General features: G+C 40.2%; 1 protein-coding gene across 1 annotated transcript in view; it reads right to left on the bottom strand.

Moving 5' to 3' along the window:
• Positions 1-3,992: 3,992 nt before the first annotated feature.
• Positions 3,993-20,047, bottom strand: part of UBE3D (ubiquitin protein ligase E3D) — a 266,630-nt gene continuing 250,575 nt past the window's right edge. The window contains exon 10 of the mRNA XM_031455976.2: positions 3,993-4,166. Within this exon, the coding sequence (XP_031311836.1) occupies positions 4,161-4,166 (6 nt within the window). The 3' untranslated portion in view covers positions 3,993-4,160. The remainder of the gene's footprint in view (positions 4,167-20,047) is intronic.

Raw genomic sequence — 20,047 nt, 5'->3', positions numbered from 1 at the left:
GAGGCAGTCATATTCTTCTTGTAGAAAAGTGCACTGGGATGCTGGGAGCCTCAGACTGTTGTAAGACAGAGACAAGAAAGCTCCTGGGTGATGAAGTTCTAGAAAGTCTATGGACTGAAATTTACTTCTCATAGTTCTGGAGGCTGGAAGTCCCAGGTCTGGGTGGCAGCATGGTTCTGGTGAGGGCCCTCTTCCAGGTTGCAGAATTCTTGCTGTGTTCTCACAAAACAGAAGGGGCTAGGGAGCTTTGTGGGATTTCTTTTATAAGGGCACTAATCCCATTCATAAGGGCTCCATCCTCAAAACTAATTACCTCCCAAAGGCTCCATCTCCTAATACCATCACATTGAATGTTAACAGTTCAACATATGAATTTTGGAGGCACACAAACATTCAGATCAAATGAAACAGCTAGAACGGAAGTGGGTGGTCTGGGTGTATTACAGAGATGGAATTCTAAGGCCTTTAGATGTTTTCCATGCTCTTAGTATTCAACTGATATGGGAAGCTGGGTTGGGACAGTTTACTCTCTTTACTTTTTTACACCAAGTGAGATAACATGGTGATGCACGAACCCATTGCTTTGGGATGCCTCTCACCTTTGGGCTAAGCAGGGCAAAAGTGAGGCCCTTGGTTGGTTCTACTCTAGGCTACTTAGTTTGGCTCTACTCTTGCCTTTGGATGAAAGAGGCTAAAGCCTTTAGATAAACAAACAGTCACCCAGTCTTCCTGAAGTGAGAGACCCAGAAGGAACCTGTAGGAAATATTTGTCTGGATGCCTCTATACCTAGGAATCCCTACAATGAGGAGTTCTTTGCACATCCCACCACACAAAATGTGTTCAAATGAGACAGTACACCTTGTCTCAATATTCAAGGCCAACAGCATCTGATAAGGAGCAAAAACAAAAACCCAACAAATTATAAGTCACTCAAAATATATTTTTAAAATAATAAGCATGATAAGCTAAAGGAGGAATTCTCAAGGAAAAGCTGAGAATATTGTATGCTCTGTGAAAACACTGAAACACTTCTCAAAAACAATTCAAATGGCAAGGTACAAAATTAAAGGGATTTTAGGACAGGTTAGTGATGAAAGACTGAGAGTAACCATCCCCAAAAGGGAGCTTGCTGTCTACCAAGGAAGGGGCAGGAAAAACACAAAGTCAGCCTATATGAGCCAAGGAAAGGCCACAGGCGGTCAGAAAAATCAAAGAAGCACCAATTTTTTTTGTGATCTGGTTTGAGCATTGTAAGACATAAACACGTCCTTGATGGAACATAACATAAGGGATTTGGCAGATAAAATCTTGATTCTGTTTTGTAAAGCCGTTTGACATTGAAATGTCGGGGGTTTTATTTATGTGGATATGAATTTGAGTAACTACATTAGTGTTCTACTGCTGCTGTAACAAATTACCACCAATTTAGTTGCTTAAAACAGCGTATCTTTATACCTGACAGTTCTCGAGGTCAGAAGTCCAGGACAGGTCTCATCAACTGAAATCAAGGTGTCAGCAGGGCTGCCTTCCTTTCTGGAGCCTCCAGAGAATATGTTTTGTTGACTCTTCCAGCTTCTTGAGGCTGTCAACACTCTTTGGCTCACAGCCCCTTTTTCCATTTTCAAAGTCAGTAACATCCCATCTCTCTGACATTTTCTGTGATCGCACCTCTAGGAAAGGGTCTCTGATTTTAAGGACTCATGGATTAGACTGGGCCCACCTGCCCATTTCTAGGTCCTTAACCTTTTTTTTTTTTAATTGAAGTATAGTTGATTTACAACGTTGCAGGTATACAGGATAGTGATTCAGTTATATATAGAGAGAGTTTTTTTTTTCTTTTCCAGATTATTTTCCATTATAGGTTATTATAAAGTATTGAATATAGTTCCTTGTGCTATATAGTAGAACCTTGCTGTTTATCTATTTTATATATAGTAGTTTGTATCTGTTAATCCCAAATCCCTAATTTATCTCTCCTCCCTCTTTCTCCTTTGGTAACCATAAGTTTGTTTTCTATGTCTGTGAGTCTATTTCTGTTTTGTAAGTAAGTTCATTTGTATCATTTGTTTAGATTCTACATATAAGTGATATCATATGATATTTGTCTTTCTCTGACTTACTTCACTTAGTATGATAATCTCTAGGTCTATTCGTCTTGCTGCAAATGGCATTATCCCATTCTTTTTATGGCAGAGAAATATTCCTTTGTATATATATACACCACATCTTTATCCATTAATCTGTTGATGGACATTTAGTTGCTTCCATGTCTTGGCTATTGTAAATAGTGCTGCTATGAACATTGGGGTGCATGTATCTTTTTGAATTAGAGCTTTCATCTTTTCTGGATATGTGTCCAGGAGTAGGACTGCTGGATCATATGGTGAGTTTATTTTTAGTTTTTTTTAAGGAACCTCCATGTTGTCCTCCATAGTGGCTGCACCAATTTACACTCTCACCAACAGTGCAGGAGGGTTCCCTTTTCTCCACATCCTCTCCAGCGTCTATTATTTGTAGACTTCTTGATGATAGCCGTTGTGACCAATGTGAGGTGGTACCTCATTGTAGTTTTAATTTGCATTTCTGTAATAATTAGCGATGTTGAGCATCTATACTTGTGATAGGTCCTTAACCTTAATCACATCTGCAAAAGTCCCTTTTGTCATGTAGGGTCACATATTCACAGGTTCCTGGAATTAGGTATGGAGCCATTATTCTGCCTACCACAATAAAGAAAACGGAATCTTCTTCAGAATGAGTTAAGCCCACAACTATCTTCAAGTCATCCAGATGTCATCAGATGCCCAAGTCTTCTCCCCAAACTGATGAAGCATTTTCCTTTCTGCTTGTAGTCCATAAATTCTAATGTCCTTCAAACTGTCTTCTTTAATTTACTACAGGAGATGGTGCCTTCTCTAGTCCACTGAATAAAAATTCACTCAGTATATCACTTGATAAATTTGCTGCTCCTTGTACTCAATTAAAATATTGTCCTTAAGAACTTGTTTTTTGTCCTTTGTTTAATCTACATACACAACTGCTACATCAGGCCCTCTCCCAGAGGCCAGTGCTGGATATTTAACTCTCTACAGATGACTTCCACACCACCATGGAGGTAGAGGATTTTTATTGATGCTTTTATCATTTAACAAGCACATGGTAAAACAAGTATGTACTTTATAGACAGAAAACAACAGATAAGTGGTGTTTTTAAGTCCAGCTATCAAAACACCTCAAATTAGGTGAAGTTGGAGAAAAGAACTTTCCAAAGTAAGTCACTAAAAATGTCCTTTAAAAACAATTTTTGGCATGCCTAAAATACAATTTTCAGAAATTCATTTGCTACTTCAAATGAGATACTCCATTAGTGATCTCCTTTGGCCCTCTACCCAGCAGAGGCAGATCACAGATGCCACAGGAGAATGGAGCTGGAAGGGAACTCTGAAATCTAGTTTCACCATTTTACAGATGAGGAAACAGAGGCTCAATAAGGAGAAAAGAATGAAGGCATGAGAATCGCATTGGTTTTATGGGTGAAAATACAGGTTGGGTCGCCTGTATTATTCAGAATTAGGACCAAAAAGAGTTACTTTCACATGGTTGAAAGAAAGAGAAAAAAAAAAAAAGAATTAGGACTAAAAGGGAAAGATTCTCACACTCTCAGACTTCCATATGGCAACACCCCTGTCAAGCTTAACCTTGAAAATGGATAATGGCCACAAGCTAGTGGGGCAGAAGGCAGAGAAGAGAGGGGTGTCCCCCACGCAGATGGAGTACCGGAACCCGGACACGGCCCCATGGGCAAAGACAGTTCAGCATCATTTCCCCCAAAGAGTCTTAGTTAAACGTTTTCAATCACCGCTTGCCTGACTTTTAATAAACAGTAAAGTTGATCATCTTTCTTCTGAGACTGTTATCTCTGATGCTAAAACAAATTTAAATCAGTATGCTGTGTCATTGTATGTTTTCACCCACGTATACAAACACAGGAGCAAACAGCTAACTTCGCCCACAGCCTTTACCCACCTCTCACCTCTTCCTCGCCCCTCTTCTCACACACTTGTGACAGCTGTGAAGATGCCAGGTGGTGTTTTCTGTCAGGATCCACTCATGCCCAGCTCTGAAATCTGTTCCCACGTGTTCTCCTGCCACAGATCTCCTACAGCTGAAGACAACAGGAAGAGAAAATAGAAGAGTTCATTAGACAAACTGAGCATCCCCTCACATGCAGTGATGAAAGTTTAACTCAGTTTTATTCCACTTCCAAGCACAAGTTTCACACAGAATTTGCTCCCGTGTTTTCACTCTCCCACTACCCATCAATCTAGGAAAAGGCTCTGGGACGTTTTTTTCCCCAGGCTTACCGAGGTATAATAGAGAAATGAAATTGTAAGATATCTAAAATATAAATGTGATGACTTGATATACATATACATTGTGAAAAGATTCCTTCCATGCAGCTAATTAATACATCTGTCACTTCACATACTCACACTTTTTCTTTCTTTTATTTTTCTTTTTGGTGAGAACATTGAAGCATTACTCTCTTAACAAATTTCAATTTTATGCAATACAGTTATCAATTATGGTCACATTTCACACAGTAGGTCCTCAGATATTACACATCTTAAGGCTAAAAGTTTGCACCCTGTTACCAACCTCTCCCTATTCACTCCAGCCCCCATCCTGTGGCAACCAATTTTCTACTTTGTTTCCATGAGTTTGATATTTTTTTTAAAGATTCTACATATAAGTAATACCATGTAGTATTTGTCTTTCTCTGTCTGGCTTATTTCATTTAGCATAATGTGCTCCAGTTTCATCTATGCTGTTAAAAATGACAGGATTTCCCCCTTTTGAGGGTTGAATAATATCCCTGTGAGTGTGTCACATTTTATTGAACTACTCATTCATTAACGGAAAATTAGATCATCCACATCTTGGCTATTGTGATTAACGCTACAATAAACATGGGAGTACAGATGTCTCCTGGACATAACATTTTGGGGGTTTTTTGGATATATACCCAGAATGAATTGCTGGATCATATGGTATACCTGTTTATAATTTCTTAAAGAACGTCCATACTAATTTCCATGGTGGAAAAAAATTCCCACCAACATCGTACAAGGGTTTCCTTTTCCCCATATCCTTGCCCATTTTTGAATTATTTTTGTGTGTATGTGGCAAGGGGCTGTTGTTTCTTTTTTGTTTGGGGGCTTTGGGGGTGTTTGGGGTTTTTGTTTTTGTTTTCTTTTGTTTTGTTGGATGGTGGGAGATGGTGAGCCCCAGGGAACAGACAGGGTGAGTGTTTGTGCCCTTGGAAGCAGCTGCTCCTGATTTGCTATAGTCTTGCTAGTCTCAAGGACACAAGACTCTGGCTTTCAGAGCGGGATGTTTTGGGGGCCTGGTCCTCAGGTGGGAATCTTAAAACTCAGGATGCTAAGTGTGGGTTCCAAACCCTCCACTCCTCAGGGAGAAGCAGGGAGTTGGGAGCTCCCCTAACCTCATCCCACAGCTTGTATGGTGCTGTGCCAACGTTTATGGCAAGAGTGTGTTCCAGCCTTTCCTACTCATTTCAATGTGGGTATTTTCTCATTTTTCCATTGTGTAGGAGTCACTCAGCTAGTTTCTGGATTTCTCTCAGAGGTAATTGCTCTGTGTGTGGCTATAGATGTAAAGCTGTCAGTGCGTCTGTGGGAGGAGAGGCATTCAGGAGCCTCCTGTGTCAGCATCTTGGTCAACCTCTCTCTCCTCCAGAAAGTTTTTTTTAGTTCCCTAGGAATCTCTTTATTTCCTGGGTCCTTCTTGCAAACAAAAACTTTACAAAGCTTGAAAGAGCTGAGAGTCAAGTTGGGAGAAAGGGCAGAAGAAATCCATACACAGAGCATACCAATATTACAAAGCAGTTTCTGAGAAGTGATCCTTTTCAATAAATGCTCGCTGCTGCTCCTGCTGCATCTCGGGCTCTGTGATGGGCGCTGAGATACAGCAGTGAAGACACGTGCCTGATCCATGGACTTTTGAATCTATAGACAATTGACTAAGACTAAATCTTCTAATGAAAAGAAATGGTCTAGAATTAAGGTTGAAATAAACTTTATCACCTGCTTTGAATTTGAGGTCAAGACAAACGTTACCACCTGAGGTGAACCAGCATTTGCTCATGGACAAACATTTGTAGAATTAAAATGTTGCCTTTTCCCCTTTTCTGCCTTCTCTCTAGAGGGGCTAAAGCTCTCTTTATCATTTAAATAACTTCCTGAACCTAAGGCAGTATCAGAAATATAGTACATATTCAATAAATTCTTGATGCATAAAAAAAAAATGAAGAAACAGCTGCTCTAAGATTTACTTTTTGAATTTCACCCAGGAAGGTCCAGGAGCCCTTTAAGATCGAAAGCCAGCACAGGATTGACAGACACAAAATAAAGATGTGTCAAAAGAGCAATGCTGGGAAAGGCATATAGACGATCTGCTCACTAGAACTTTGATTAAAGAGAGTGAATCAGGTGGTGGACAAGCCAAGGTGAGAAACAGAAGGTCTGTGGCCCCATCCCCTGAGTCTGACTTCTTACTAAGCCTACTGTGTATAAATTTCTAGCTGTCAATATTCTGGACCACTCTCTTCTAAGCCCTTGGGATCTTCCAGCTGCCCTGAAATCAATGCGTTGCTCATTGAATTCATCTAGTCTGATTCCTTTCTTTGACTCTGCCCAGTTCCTCCCTCGGGCCCAGACACTCATCAGACCTTTCCTTGATGGCATAAACTTCCCTCCACAGGAAAAGGACACACAAATCATAAAAGGAGCCAAGAAGGCAGACAACAAAGGAATCATCCTAAAGGTAAGAGAAGTAACGCAATGTACTATCATGCAAGGGATGTGCTGTTAAAAGGGTGAGGCAGGGCGGTGGGGTGGAGGGGGAGACTTCCAAGTAAAGTGCGAGTCTTTACAGAACAAGAGCTTTGGAGACAACGTGCCAGATTTGCTCTTGTAAACAACTCTGCTGTTTACCAAGTGTGTTAACTTGAACCAATTACTTCATCTTGGGTCCTAGAGCTTCCATACATAAATAATAACAATACCACTTATCCTCATGGCAGTCCGTGAAGACTAAATAAGTTATTACTTTTAATATCTGGCACATAGTATGTTCTCTGTTAAAGTTGCCTAATATAGTAATACTAATGTCACTTCGATCCTTGACCCTTTCACAAGTGCATGAACACACGTAAAAGGTCTTAAAGTTTGCATTTATAATTGCCCAGTTTTGCCATTTTTCTTTCCAGGGGACACAAAATACATTGCCTCCAGAAGAGAATAGAGGAAAGGAGCCTGCTTTGCCCTCTTCATTCACAATAACACATGCTCCCTCTAAGAGGGAAAGAGTTTGACAGATTATGATGTATAGTCCTTGTCAGGAGTGCAAAACAACCTTGCAGTAAATCAGTTTTTAATTTGTGGTTTTGAAAAACTGGGACTATGCTTTAAAATTTTCTGAAATTATTCACTGGTGAGGATGTGATTCTAGGGACATAACTCTCTCCCTTTCCCCAGTGGCAGCAACTCCCCAAAACAGAGCAAGCAGACCTGGTCTTCATGTTGTAGATGGGGTACTGTGGAACCTCATCTTCCAACCTGTAGGCGGGGTAGGCTCCCCTCCAGGGGAGTCCTTTTTGTCACATTAAAAGAATGGTAGCTGTGGCTCTGTCCAGCAGCGATCGGAGCTGAACGCACCTGGGCTGCTGTTTCTGCCCTCACATGGTCTCTACTCAGTTAATGCCCCTGAATGATAGCAACAAACATGAAATGGGAATGGGAAAGGACTGGATGTAAGGGATGGGGGGTAATCAAACACAGGTGGGTTTTAGATTTTTTGAAGTTAATGCCAGAGTCAGTAACAAGAAAAGACCAGAAGATGAGTTCCTGGGAGGGGTGACCCCCTGGGCAGAGCACAGGAATCTTGAATGGGAGCCTAGAAGCTTCAGATGGTGAGAGTGCCAAGGAGAGAATGAATGAAAGAAAAATACAAATCTTGTCCAGAAAAGCCAGGCCACCAAAAGCACCAGGAAAGACTGAGTGACACATGGAGAAGGCAGAGTCTCTAAGACTCTCATATAGGCTGTGTGCCCAGAAAGTCTACTTCAGGAAGACACCTTTAGGAGATATAAGAGACCTCTGGGGCCAGCTGGCTGAACAGTTTTAACCCAGAACCAAACGGAGAAGGGAGCTTACTTGTTCGGTAAGCAGAAGTGCTCAGGGAGAGCAGTGCACCAGCTCCGGGGGGACTGGAATGTTGGTTGTTTGCCTTGCATCCATTCCTTCCTTCTTTCTTCCTAACAAAATCTCAGTATCTTTCTATGGATTTTTTTCTTCCCCTATAACAGTCTCTGAGAAGGATGAACCCATACCCAGTTCCTCCAGTGGGTCTTAGCTGTCTAAAAGCAATCCCATCCTCCTTTCCAGAGGGTGGGAAACCGTCACATGACCCACTGTGACCAGGGAGAGGCTTCCTGGGGCTTCTGCTAAAGTTCCTTCTCACCTTCTGGAAGACATTCTGGATCTTCCTAAAAGATACAAGGGCCAGAACCTCGGAATTAAGTCAGTCCACTAGGGAGAGAAGAGCTAAAGAAACACAAATATAGGGAGCAAGGGCCACGGGATTAGGTCACCAGAAGCCATCCTACCTTTGACTTCTGATTTCACAAACTCATAAAATCTTTATGGTTGAAGCCAGTTTGATTTTGATGCTATTGTCATAGGTTTACACCCTGGAAAAGAAGGAAGAGGTGCAGGAGAAAGAGGAAAAGGAAGAGGAGGAGGAAGAGGAGGGAGACAAGGGAGATGAGGGAGAAGACGAGGATGAAGAGGAATTGTATGTAAGACTAAGAAGAATTATTGCAACTTGCAATAAATCAGCACTTCAGCTCACGTCTAGCTGACTTTGAAAGCCTATCTTTGCCCACTGATATCTCGCACTGCCTGTCCACAGTGAGGAGCAGAGAGGACAGCGCTCTTCATTTCCCACCTGAGTAGGGTGTGCCTGGACCTCCACACTGGCTGGCAAAGTAGGCTTTTGCTTGAGAAACAAAGGGCTGTATATAAAGAGGAAGGGAAAGAGCACTGATCCTGGAACCCGATCTTGAAAGGAGAAACCCAGATCCTATGGAGGTGGGAGAGGCAGAAACTGCTGGCGCTCCTCCTGCTCTGTGGCTTCCCTGGGTCGTGTTTCATCACAGTGCACGTTCTGGCAGTAATGGGAAGAAAACTGCCAGCAACTCCTATTCTCAAGTCCTTGGCAGAAACAAGTTGATGGAGAAAATAAAATGCTACCAGTGGATGCAAGTATGTAGAAAAACTGATGTATACACTTTTCCAAAAAGAGCAAGGAAAGTTACACCCTTACCTTCATTTGTATTTTCCTACCCTTTAAGGCAAGTGAAATAAGACATATATTTCCCCCTGTGAGTCATGGCAATTCAGTATGAACATGCTTTTTTATGCACAAAGTACTTTTTCCTTAGAAAATGATGTATTAAATGCATAGATAACTTGCTTATCAAAGGACACTTTGATAATCCAACAGAACACTCCATTGCCAGATATGCAGTTACCTAAGATGGAGTTAGCACAAGTAATACAGCTACCTGAGACAGCAGTAGGTGGAAAGAGGAAAAAGCATCTATTCTAGAGCACAGATTCCCTCCCTGCCCATCACAGAAGGGTACCACCGCCCCCCAAGGCAATGGAAGACCAAGATTCTGATTCCTCCAGCTCCTGACAGGGAAGAGAGGAGTGGGGAGGTGGAGGAAGGGAGAGCACTCATGAACCTCCCATGATGGAGCTCCCACCCCTTCCCAGGATCAGCGGGTCAGCATGCCAGCACGTGGCCTATGGTTCTCCAGATTACACACCACGATCCTTCCACTCTGCATTTGTGCTCATCAGTTATCCCGTCTCACTGTGAATCTGTGATCACAAACCTCAGGGGGGCCCCAGTGCTGCCTGGCAGTCCTGCTGTATTTCCCCTACGCTATTCATTTCCTCGCTCTCCCAGACAATTATTCCATTCACTCTTCTCACCGTAGGCCTCCAACCTTCCCTGCCCTCCTCATTCTCAACTAATGGCTTTGCTTCTTCCTTCAGTGAGAAAATAGATGCACACAGAAGAGAATTCCAAATCCTCCCATGAGCAAATTTACCAATTGTTCAGATGTATCAACTGTCCTTGTGCTTATCTAGCCAACCTCTCCCCTTGGACACAGGATCTCATCCCCTCTCATCTGCTCTTAATTATGAAGGAGCTTTAAGGGGTTGGTAGACTCTTGAAAACATATGCAAAATGTCCCATGTATATTTTTCCTGAGGAAACATTCATAGTTTTCATAAAAATCCCAGAGGGAACCAAGACACTTAGTCCCACCTTTTTTAGAGCTAATAATAATAGCCGTTAACATGTGCCTAGTTCAAGCATGAATGAGCTAAATGAATTCTCAATGCAATCCTCCAATAAAAGTATTACTGAGGTATCACAGGTGAGAGAACTGATGCTCAGAGGCTCATAGAGTTTTGATAACCAGTTCAAGTTCATACAGCTTGAGCTGTAGGGCTGGAATTTGAGCCCAGACAGATGCTAAAGCCCATGACACTAATATGGCCTCTATGTGGTCTAGGAGAATTGGGATGAAGGATTTAGGATTATCTTTTCCTTCCCCTCACCTTATCTTTGGAAAACATATATGAAAATGCATATACAAATTCTCAAAAAGAAAATGCTACTTTACAATCAAAATTACTCTCATAAAACACAAGGCTGGGGGAGGTGAATGGCTTTACTTCTTAAGTAATTTAAATGATCTATTGCTTTCTATATCGTGCATCATTTTTTAATGAACTATTATGAGATATTATGCAAATTAAAAGTTATCAGCCCTCTGTAAATAACAAAAAGTACTACAAATATTTAATCAGTGATTTATAACAGCTCAAGTGATCAAAGAAGGTAATTTAGCCTGTTCCTTGAATTCTGTCTATTTGGACAATTAGAAGACTGTTTGGTTTCCATTTAAAAATGCCAAAATGCGAGGCACTAGGATACATCCTTACCTGTTACATCTTGGCTGATAATTTAATCTCACGTTATATCTACAGGTCAAGGGACGAGTGCTCAGGACATTCAACTGCCCTGCCTTGAAGCTCACTTGTCCTGGTTCTCAATGAAGAAAACCAAATATTCTTCTGAAGATAAGATGGCCAAGATATAGCCACCTTCCCCTTGTTTCATACTATCTGATCTTCATTTCTTGATGTGCAGAAGTCACAAGCAACATATCCAACTATTTGGAACAGATAGAATCATGTTCTTGACTTTCTGTAATTTGTCAGAATATACAGAGTCTCTGAGAATTCCCATTTCGTCATGTAGTAGGTGTGTTCCTGCCTGTAAGATGAAAAGGACTTACCCCAGAAAACCAATCCAGGAAGAAATCTCAACCCTCACCCTGTGCTTCTTCTGCAGACGGGTTTCTATATCCAGGAAATATGTGACCAGGAAATTCCAGGCAATTCTTCAGTCTTAGCTATCACTTACATCAATACCTGGGAAGTGTCAAATCCACCCCCAAATTTATCAAGCCTCCGATTAAGTTCCTTTACCCCCTACAGTCCATACTCCAGATATACTGAGCTTTACCACTCTGCAAAACCACTCTGTTAACGCTAGATTTGTTGCTGCCTCTGCCTGGAACACCCTTCCCTTCCTCTTTTTCCTCCTTTATTTGGCCAATTCTTCATCCTTCAAACATCACCTCAGATATGCTTTCCTTGGGTACCCCCACCCCAGCTCTGGGTAGGTGACATCCAATGGCTACTCAGTGCCCTGTTTACTCTCATTTTAAGAACAAACTGTTCTTATGGCCTACTCTGTCCCCGTTGCTGGGCCACCATTCTTAGGACAAAGAACTATTTCTGCCTTGCTAACTTTCATCTTTTGCTGTAACCCAGTGCCTGGGTTAGAATAGATGATAAATTAAAATTACTTGTTGAAGGAATGAATGACTGTCCTCATTGATCATTATCCTCTATTTAGGGCTACATGCCTGTAGATGCATGTAGGAAAGGAGTGTGCTGAAGTAAGTAGTACAGGGACACAGAAAAATTTAAAAAGAGAGAGAGAACAAAAAGCCTTACCTCCTCTCTATAGGGAAAAGAAAGGTATATTTATCAGGTAAAAACTGCCCTTCAAAGATAAACATTTCCCTCTTCATCTTTATTTCCATTCCTCCTCCTAGATTGCTACCTTGCTGGTCCTTATGATATACCCTCCTCCTTTCTCATCATTTTATTTTTGCCATATCTTCTACTGCCAACTCCCGATCATTCTCACAGCTTGCCTTTCCCCCTTCTGTCTTCTGATGACCACTTTCATCGATTCAAATTGTCTGTTTCTATTTGGATGTCAAACCAGCATGAAAATAATTTTGCAAACAAATGTGGTGTACAATACATGCCTCACATTAATTTATGCCTTACAATACCTACTAGGGTAGCAAGATATGTGTTCTGTGTGTAGTGAATCTCAACACACCATATATAACAAAAGATCAATAACAGATTTCATCTGGCTAAGATGGAGGGAATAGATTTATGATCAAACCTGAAGCAATATGCACACACCAAAAAATAACACATAAAATACATAAAAGAATAGTTTTAAAGACACTGGACATCAAGCAATGAAAGCCAGTAGTCCCTAACAGCAATGGCACCCAGGTGAAGAAGTGAAGAAGTTCATAGCCTCCCAGGGCACAGAGTATGACAAGCACAGTGATCCTGGCATTGAACGTGGCTGCAGGAACTGCTGACTTCAGTGCCATGTAGTACCTGTTGACCCACAGCAGCAATGTGGATAGTTCATGGACCACTTCTTCTTTCCCCACTCAACTCAGTTCTGAATTTTGGTCTCCTACAAATGCATCTGATTGGCAAAATTTAAATTGCATCCAAAAGCCTAAATACAAAAGTTTAGAGAATATAATTAGCCTTCCAGCTTTTGCAGCCAAGGAAGAAACAAAGAAGTTACAAACAGATGTTGAACAAAACAATCTACTATATGTTCTATATCAATAAAAGTATATATTAGGAACTTCCTGAAGATATGTCAGTTGGAATATCCTTATGTTGACACTATCACATTATTCAGAACATACTGGAGTCTGGATTCTATTTTTATCCATGCATGTGGGAGCTTCCCCTGCCTAGAGAGACAACCATAAATATTGAGTTCCAGTTCAAGATGGCAACTTAGGAGCATCCTGAACTCTTTTCTTCCCGTAGACACTCTGAATCCATAGCTACATACAAGAAAATTTCCTCTGAAAGAAACCCAAAAATTAGATGAGTAACTCCTATACACTGGACAAATGAGGAAAAAAAATGACATTGAAATGTGTAGGGGAATCTGAGACACAATCGCACCATAAGCTCCACCCTTGGTACGGCAACCCATTGGGAGGAAACCCACCATTCCATGCAAAGGGTTTAAACCCCATATCTGGCATCCCAACTTTAACTGCACCCAAGAGACTATTCCCCAAAACATATAGCTTTGAAAGCCAAGAGGGCTTGCATCTATGAGACCCATGAGGCGATAGCAAATTGAGAAGCAGTTCTAAAGGGCTCCCACAGACTTACTGGGGCTACATCCCAGAGCCTAGGACAGAGGCACCTGACAGAGACCCAGTCTTTCTGTGAAAGAGACATATTTGCTTATCTTAAAGCATCAACCTAAGGGGCAGAAATCTAACAACACATATCTGTGGACCTACTGAAACACTACAAAGACCACAGGGGCCAGTGAGTGCCATCTTTGTGTTCTTCCTCTGCCTTGCTCCAGGTCTCCAAAAAAAGGAACCTGAGCACATTTCCAGAGCTCTGGTTTTTATGGCTGCCACCCAGGGGACAACACTTGATTGTCTAGCTCTGTGGCCTGTGGGGCTTATGTTCACAGATCCCACGGTACCAAAACAAATGGAGAAAGAGTTCTTAACCTTCTATCCCCCAGGGCACAGTGGAGAGGCAGTCAACCGAAACACCCAGTCTTCCTGTGACAGGCACCTCTTAGCTTACGTTCATAGCTGTGGCCTGAGGGACAGGCTCCCAACATACATCTAGGGGAAGACTACGATACACTCCAGAGTCCATGGAGGCCAGTGGGTGCCATCTTCACATTCATTCTGCCCCGTGCCAAGGCAACGGTATCTCCAGGAAAGGAGCTTGTGCACATATCTGGCTCCCCAGATTTTGTGGCACATCCCTTGAGAGCTGGTTCTGGTGTTCAGTAGGGCTTGTGTTCATGGTTGCAATGGGACTGTAGCAAACAAAGAAACAGTTCTTAACTGGTTATCACCCCAGGGCTCAGCACAGAGGGAGCAGATAGAAATGCCCATCTCCCATACTTTAAAAGCTGCAAACTGAGGGCCTACCCTCCAATCAGCCTGAGCCTAGCTGCTATTGGAGATCCTCCCCTTAGAGACACTGACAGGTCATGACACACCCTCAACAACTGGGAGCTATTAAAAAATAAAAGAAAAAGCTGCTTGAACAATCACAGAGGTTTGAGAGGCAACCAAGAGCTCAGACAGGGTTGAACAACAAGATTTATCTCCCACGTAGGACCACTCCTAAGACCAGGAGAGGTGGCTGTTTTATCTAATGCACAGAAACCAATACAGAAAATTAAGAAAAACAAAGAAACAAAGGAATATATTCCAAACAAAAGAGCAAGATAAAACCTAAGTCAAAGATCTTAATGAAATGGAGATCTACCTAATAAAAAGTTTAAGCTAATGATCATAAAGATGATCACTGAGGTAAGGAAAGCAATTCATGAATAAAGTGAGAATTTCAACAAAGAGATAAAATATTTAAAAGTACCAAACAGAACACAGGATTGAAGACTACAATAATTGAACTGAAAAAAGTCAATGGAGGGGATCAATAGCAGACTAGATGAAGTGAAGAAAGCTTCAGCAAATGTGAAGACAGGGCAGTGTAATGCATCCAATTAGAAGAGCAAAAAGAAAAAAGAAAGAAAAAGAGTAAAGATAGCTTAAGAGACTTATAGGACAATGCCAAGCAGACCAAGAGTCTCATTATAGGGATCCCAGTAGAAGAAGAGAGAAAGAAAGGTGCAGAAAACTTATTGAAAGAAATAATGGTTGAAAACTTCCCTAATTTGGGAAGGAAACAGATATTCAGATCCAGAAAGCCCATAAAGTTCCAAATAAGATAAATCCAAGGAGTCCCACACCACAGCACATTATAATTAAAATGTCAAAAGTTAAAGACAAGAAGAGAATTTTAAAAGCAGCAAGAGAAAAAAAAATTAAGTACAAAAGAAAAAGAACCCTCCTCAGACTATGACTAGATTTTACAGGCCAGAAGGAAGTAGTACAATATATAAAAAGTTAAAAGAAAAAACCATCAGTCAAGGATACTTTGCCCAGTAGTGGTCCTTCAGAACTGAAAGAGAGGTAAAGAGTTTTCCAGACATGTAAGAGCTAAAGAAGTTCATCACCACTAGACCATCATCACTTACAAAAAAAATGTTAAAGGGACTTCTTTAAGCTAAAACAAAAGGGCACTAATTAGTAACAGGAAAACATATGTCCCATGAAAGAATAAGTATTATGATAAGGCAAATATATACTAATTCAGAATAATCTGTTTTAAAGATGTTAGGTTAATCACTTATGAAGCTAGTATAAATGTTAAAAGACAAAAGTAGTAAAAACAACTACAATAATTTGCTAATGGATACACAAGCTAAAAAGATGTAACATCAAAAATATAAAACATGGGGAGGGAGTAAAAATGTAGAGCTTTAGAGTGCATTCAAAATTAAATTGCTATCAAGTTAAAACACACTGTTATAAATAGAAGTTGTTGTACGTAAGCCTCATAGTAACCACAAAGCAAAAACCTTTACTATAAAAAGATAAAAAGAAAGAAATTTAAGCATACCATTACAATGAACTGGGGTCCTTCAGTGGGAGGGTGGGGAGGAGGAGGAAATTTTAGGTGAGAAATCAGGAGTTATTTGCAAAAATAATTTAAAATAATGTTATTGAGACAGGAGGGAAGGGGGCAAGGCACAAGCATTAAAAGAATGACAGAGCCATTGAGGATACAATATAAACTGGTTAGAACCAACTAGGCCCAAGATGGCAAAGGATCTGACTCCCAACAGAGCTTGAGATTCATTATACACTCATGTAATACATTAGCTGCCAAATGACACACCACAGGCATCATGACTGTTCCCAGGCTGATCACGAAAGGCTAAAAAGTGGGCAGGGGTCCAATTCCTGGAAATCCCTGCCCCTTCCCCAAAACAGTTGGAATAATCCTCCCACTTGCTAGTAGATGAAATTCTGTCTATGGAATGTGTATCTCTCTAAATAAACTTGTTTTCACTTTACAATGGCTCGGTCTTGAATTCTTTCCTGCACAAGACAAGAACCTACTCTCTGGGAACATTGTGTACACTTTTCTACATCTTTGCCTTCCTCCTTTTTCACTTAACTTTCATTTGGTCCAATCCTGACTCCCACTCTGTCTAAACTATATACTGTCTCATCTCTTTTTTATATCCAAAGCTCAAAATGTTTCCCTACAGTTATATTACATTACTATAAAATAATGTACCTATACACATGTTCTAAAGATCTGAGAAAAGACACATCTGCCTATGCCTACAACTCCTGGGAAAGACCTTAACAAGCATACCCACAAGGAAAGTTTTAGCTGTTGTCAATGTCCTCTGGGGTGTAAGTTGGCAGTTAAAATTTGGTTTAGTCAAATTTCTGAGATGGAGTGGGCCCTGAAGTTTTAAGGATCAGGCCAACTGAATTTGAAGAAGTAGCCAATCTTCTCCATTAGTATTCTTGCATATAAAATGATTGCATAACTTAGATTCTGTAAAAATCAAATGCATTTCTTTATTTACATATTATAAGCAAGGCTCATTAGATGTTCTTTTTATTTTAAAAAATGCAATTTTTTAGAGAAGAGTTGAACTTCCGACCCTTCTTCTCATTTTAACACGAGGTTTTCAGATTTCTAAAAAGCCGTACTGAATGTTTAGGTTTTTCTAGTGGCTGATTTCCATTCTAGAATTGATTTGGCTAATCTGTTTGAAAATACTCTTCCTTCTGCAAAACATGTTAGAATAACGTTCCCTTCCTTAACCCCAAAATGACATTGGAATTTAACAGCTTTAGCAATATTCATTTCTTAAAAAAAAACAACAGGGTTATATGACTTAAATTAAGAGAAAATGTTTTGTATCTTTATCAAATTTTCTTTAGCAAAACAAAATATAATTTTAAGCTGAAAAATGAAAGAAAAACTTTAGAGGGAATTTTTAAAATAATAAAATATAAAGACTAAATGAAAATTAAAGTCATTTTATAGATATATATAATAATAGGACAGCTAGCTTAAATATTACTTTCATGTCCTTAAGATGGTGCCAATCAAACCTCTTCATTAAATGATAAAAGTTAGAGATATCATGATCAATGATTAGACTAAATTATTTCAGAATAGAAGTAGAGACTCACCATCTTGGATTTTTAATGGGAGGATGTCAGGGAGAAAATAAAGTGTCATAACAATGCTATTGATAAGAGTTTGCTTTTCTGTACCAAAATGTTGATGAAATGAAAGAGGCTCTTCATCTATTAAAAAAGGATTGCATGTACATAGTGAAAAAAACAATGTCTGCCTTAGAAAAACTGATTAAGATGTGACGAAGTTGGGGCTACAATAAAGCTTCAAGAGAAGAAAAAGTCAAAAAGGAACATATAAGCTCCTCTCGACTCAGGAAAAAAGAAGATCAGAAATATATTTTTCCTTTTATGATAGTGAGCTTCTGAACAATGTTTTGCTTCCCAGAAAAATTGAAAGCAAAGGAAAAAGCATTTCAAAGTGACAAAAAAATTCCCCAGCAATATTACAGAGTAGACTGATCTTATATACATAGCAATATTTTCCTGAAGACAAGAATTCATCTCATGCAAATAAATATCCTACTTTATTTTTCTGCTAAATTCCTTTGCCTTTAGTTGTTTCAAGGCTTTTGAAGCATTGCTCAATTACATAAGTTGTAAAAGCAATTGTTCGTGTGAAAAATTAATGATGTTTATAAAATTATGTTGATATACACTGAGACAAGCTCAATTTTTTATAAAAATGTAATAACTTACTAAACCTCTCTTATAAATACATTTATTCAAAACATGTAAAGGTCTAATTTATCTTAATGGTATTAAGGTAATATTAACTTGATCATCTACATAATACTCACTTGAACAGTAGAATTTTTTTCTATTTCACTCTCTTAATCTAAAGTTTTTTCCAGTTTTATTGAGATTGAATTGACTATAACATTGTACTAGTTTAAGGTACCCAACATACAATTTGATGTATGTATATATTGCCACAATAAGTTTAGTTAACATCCATCACCCCACATAGTTAACAAATTTTTTTCTTGTGATGAGGACTTTTAAGATGTGCTCTCTCAGCAACTTTCAAATATACAATACATTATTGTTAAGTATAGTCACCACGAGGTACAGTACATCCTCTAGGGTCTCTTTTATAAGGGCATTAATCCCATTTGTGAAGGTTTCACCTTCATGACCTAATCACCTCTCCAAATTCCCACTTCCTAATACCACCATATTTGGGATCAGGATTTCAACATATGAACTTGGTGGGGAACACAGACATTCAAACCATAGCAGTGCTAGAACTGACAAAAGCTAGAGACTCAGAATAGAGGAGTCTAGGGAAGACACCAGAATGACTGCCTGGCTCCTGAGAAATTAATCCTGGCAATTGAATTAGGGTAAAACAGGTTTTAATGGGAAGCTGGAGTTTCATCATGGAATTTTCCAAATTTAATTCACCTGTTGTACGTCTGACTCACAACTTGAAACACAGGTCTGAAGTTTAGCAGAGTACTAGGGATTGGATAGATATGAGAGAAATATTCACCAAAGAGGAAAAGATTTGAAAATCATGGGTACAGTAAAGATTGCCCAGAAAATATGGAAAAAAGGCTAAGGATACAGCCCTTGAAGACCACATAAAAAGGACAGATTAGATAAAGGTGCTATAAAAATGTGTGGGAGTCATCAAAGAAATAGAACACCCCAAGAGAGTTGTGATCTGAAACCCTGGAGCCCAAAGAAGGAATGACTTCAACCTAGAGGGGAAGGATGGTGGGACAGTAAATTTTATGTTCACTTCACTAGGCTAAAGGATGCCCAGATGATGGGTAAAACGTTATTTCTGGATGTGTCTGCAAGGGTGTTTCTGGAAGAGATTAGCATTTGAAACGGTAGACGGGGTAACGAAGATCGTGCTCTCCTAAAGCAGGCGGACGTCATCCAATCATTGCAGGGTCTGAAGAGAAAACAAAGGCAGAGGAAGGGGGAATCTGTGCTCTCTCTTGAGCTGGGCCCTCTGTCTCCTGCTGCCCTCAGACATGCCTTCTGACTTTTGCAGAATTACAGCATGGGATTTCCTAGTCCTCTGGCTTGCTGTTAGCAGATCACGGACCTTCTCAGTCTCTGTAATTGCATGAGCCAATTGCATGCGTGTGTGTGTGTGTGTGTGTGTGTGTGTGTGTGTGTGTGTGTGCGCGCGTGTGCGTGTGCGTGTGCGTGTGCGTGTGTGTGTGTGTGTGTGTGTGTGTGTGTATACTTATATATATGTTTTGTTTCTCTGGAGAACTCTGACCAATACAAAGGGTCCTCCGAGAGGACAAGATGGAGGGTTGCTAGAAAATTTGTGAATCTCTCCAAGTCTCCTAACAAAACAGAGAAATAGAACCAAAAAGGGTTAGGGAGGAGGGAGAGAGAGAGAGAACATGGATGAAAAGGAATCCTCCAAAAATTAGTAGGGGTAAGAGCAGGTCTCTTCCCTGTCCCCTCCCCTTCCCCCAGGAGCCTGACCCTGCAGGAAAGTGGCA

Source organism: Camelus dromedarius, chromosome 6, assembly GCF_036321535.1.
Source record: "Camelus dromedarius isolate mCamDro1 chromosome 6, mCamDro1.pat, whole genome shotgun sequence".
NCBI classification, from domain to species: domain Eukaryota; kingdom Metazoa; phylum Chordata; class Mammalia; order Artiodactyla; family Camelidae; genus Camelus; species Camelus dromedarius.
This window is presented reverse-complemented; position numbering and strand designations above follow the sequence as displayed.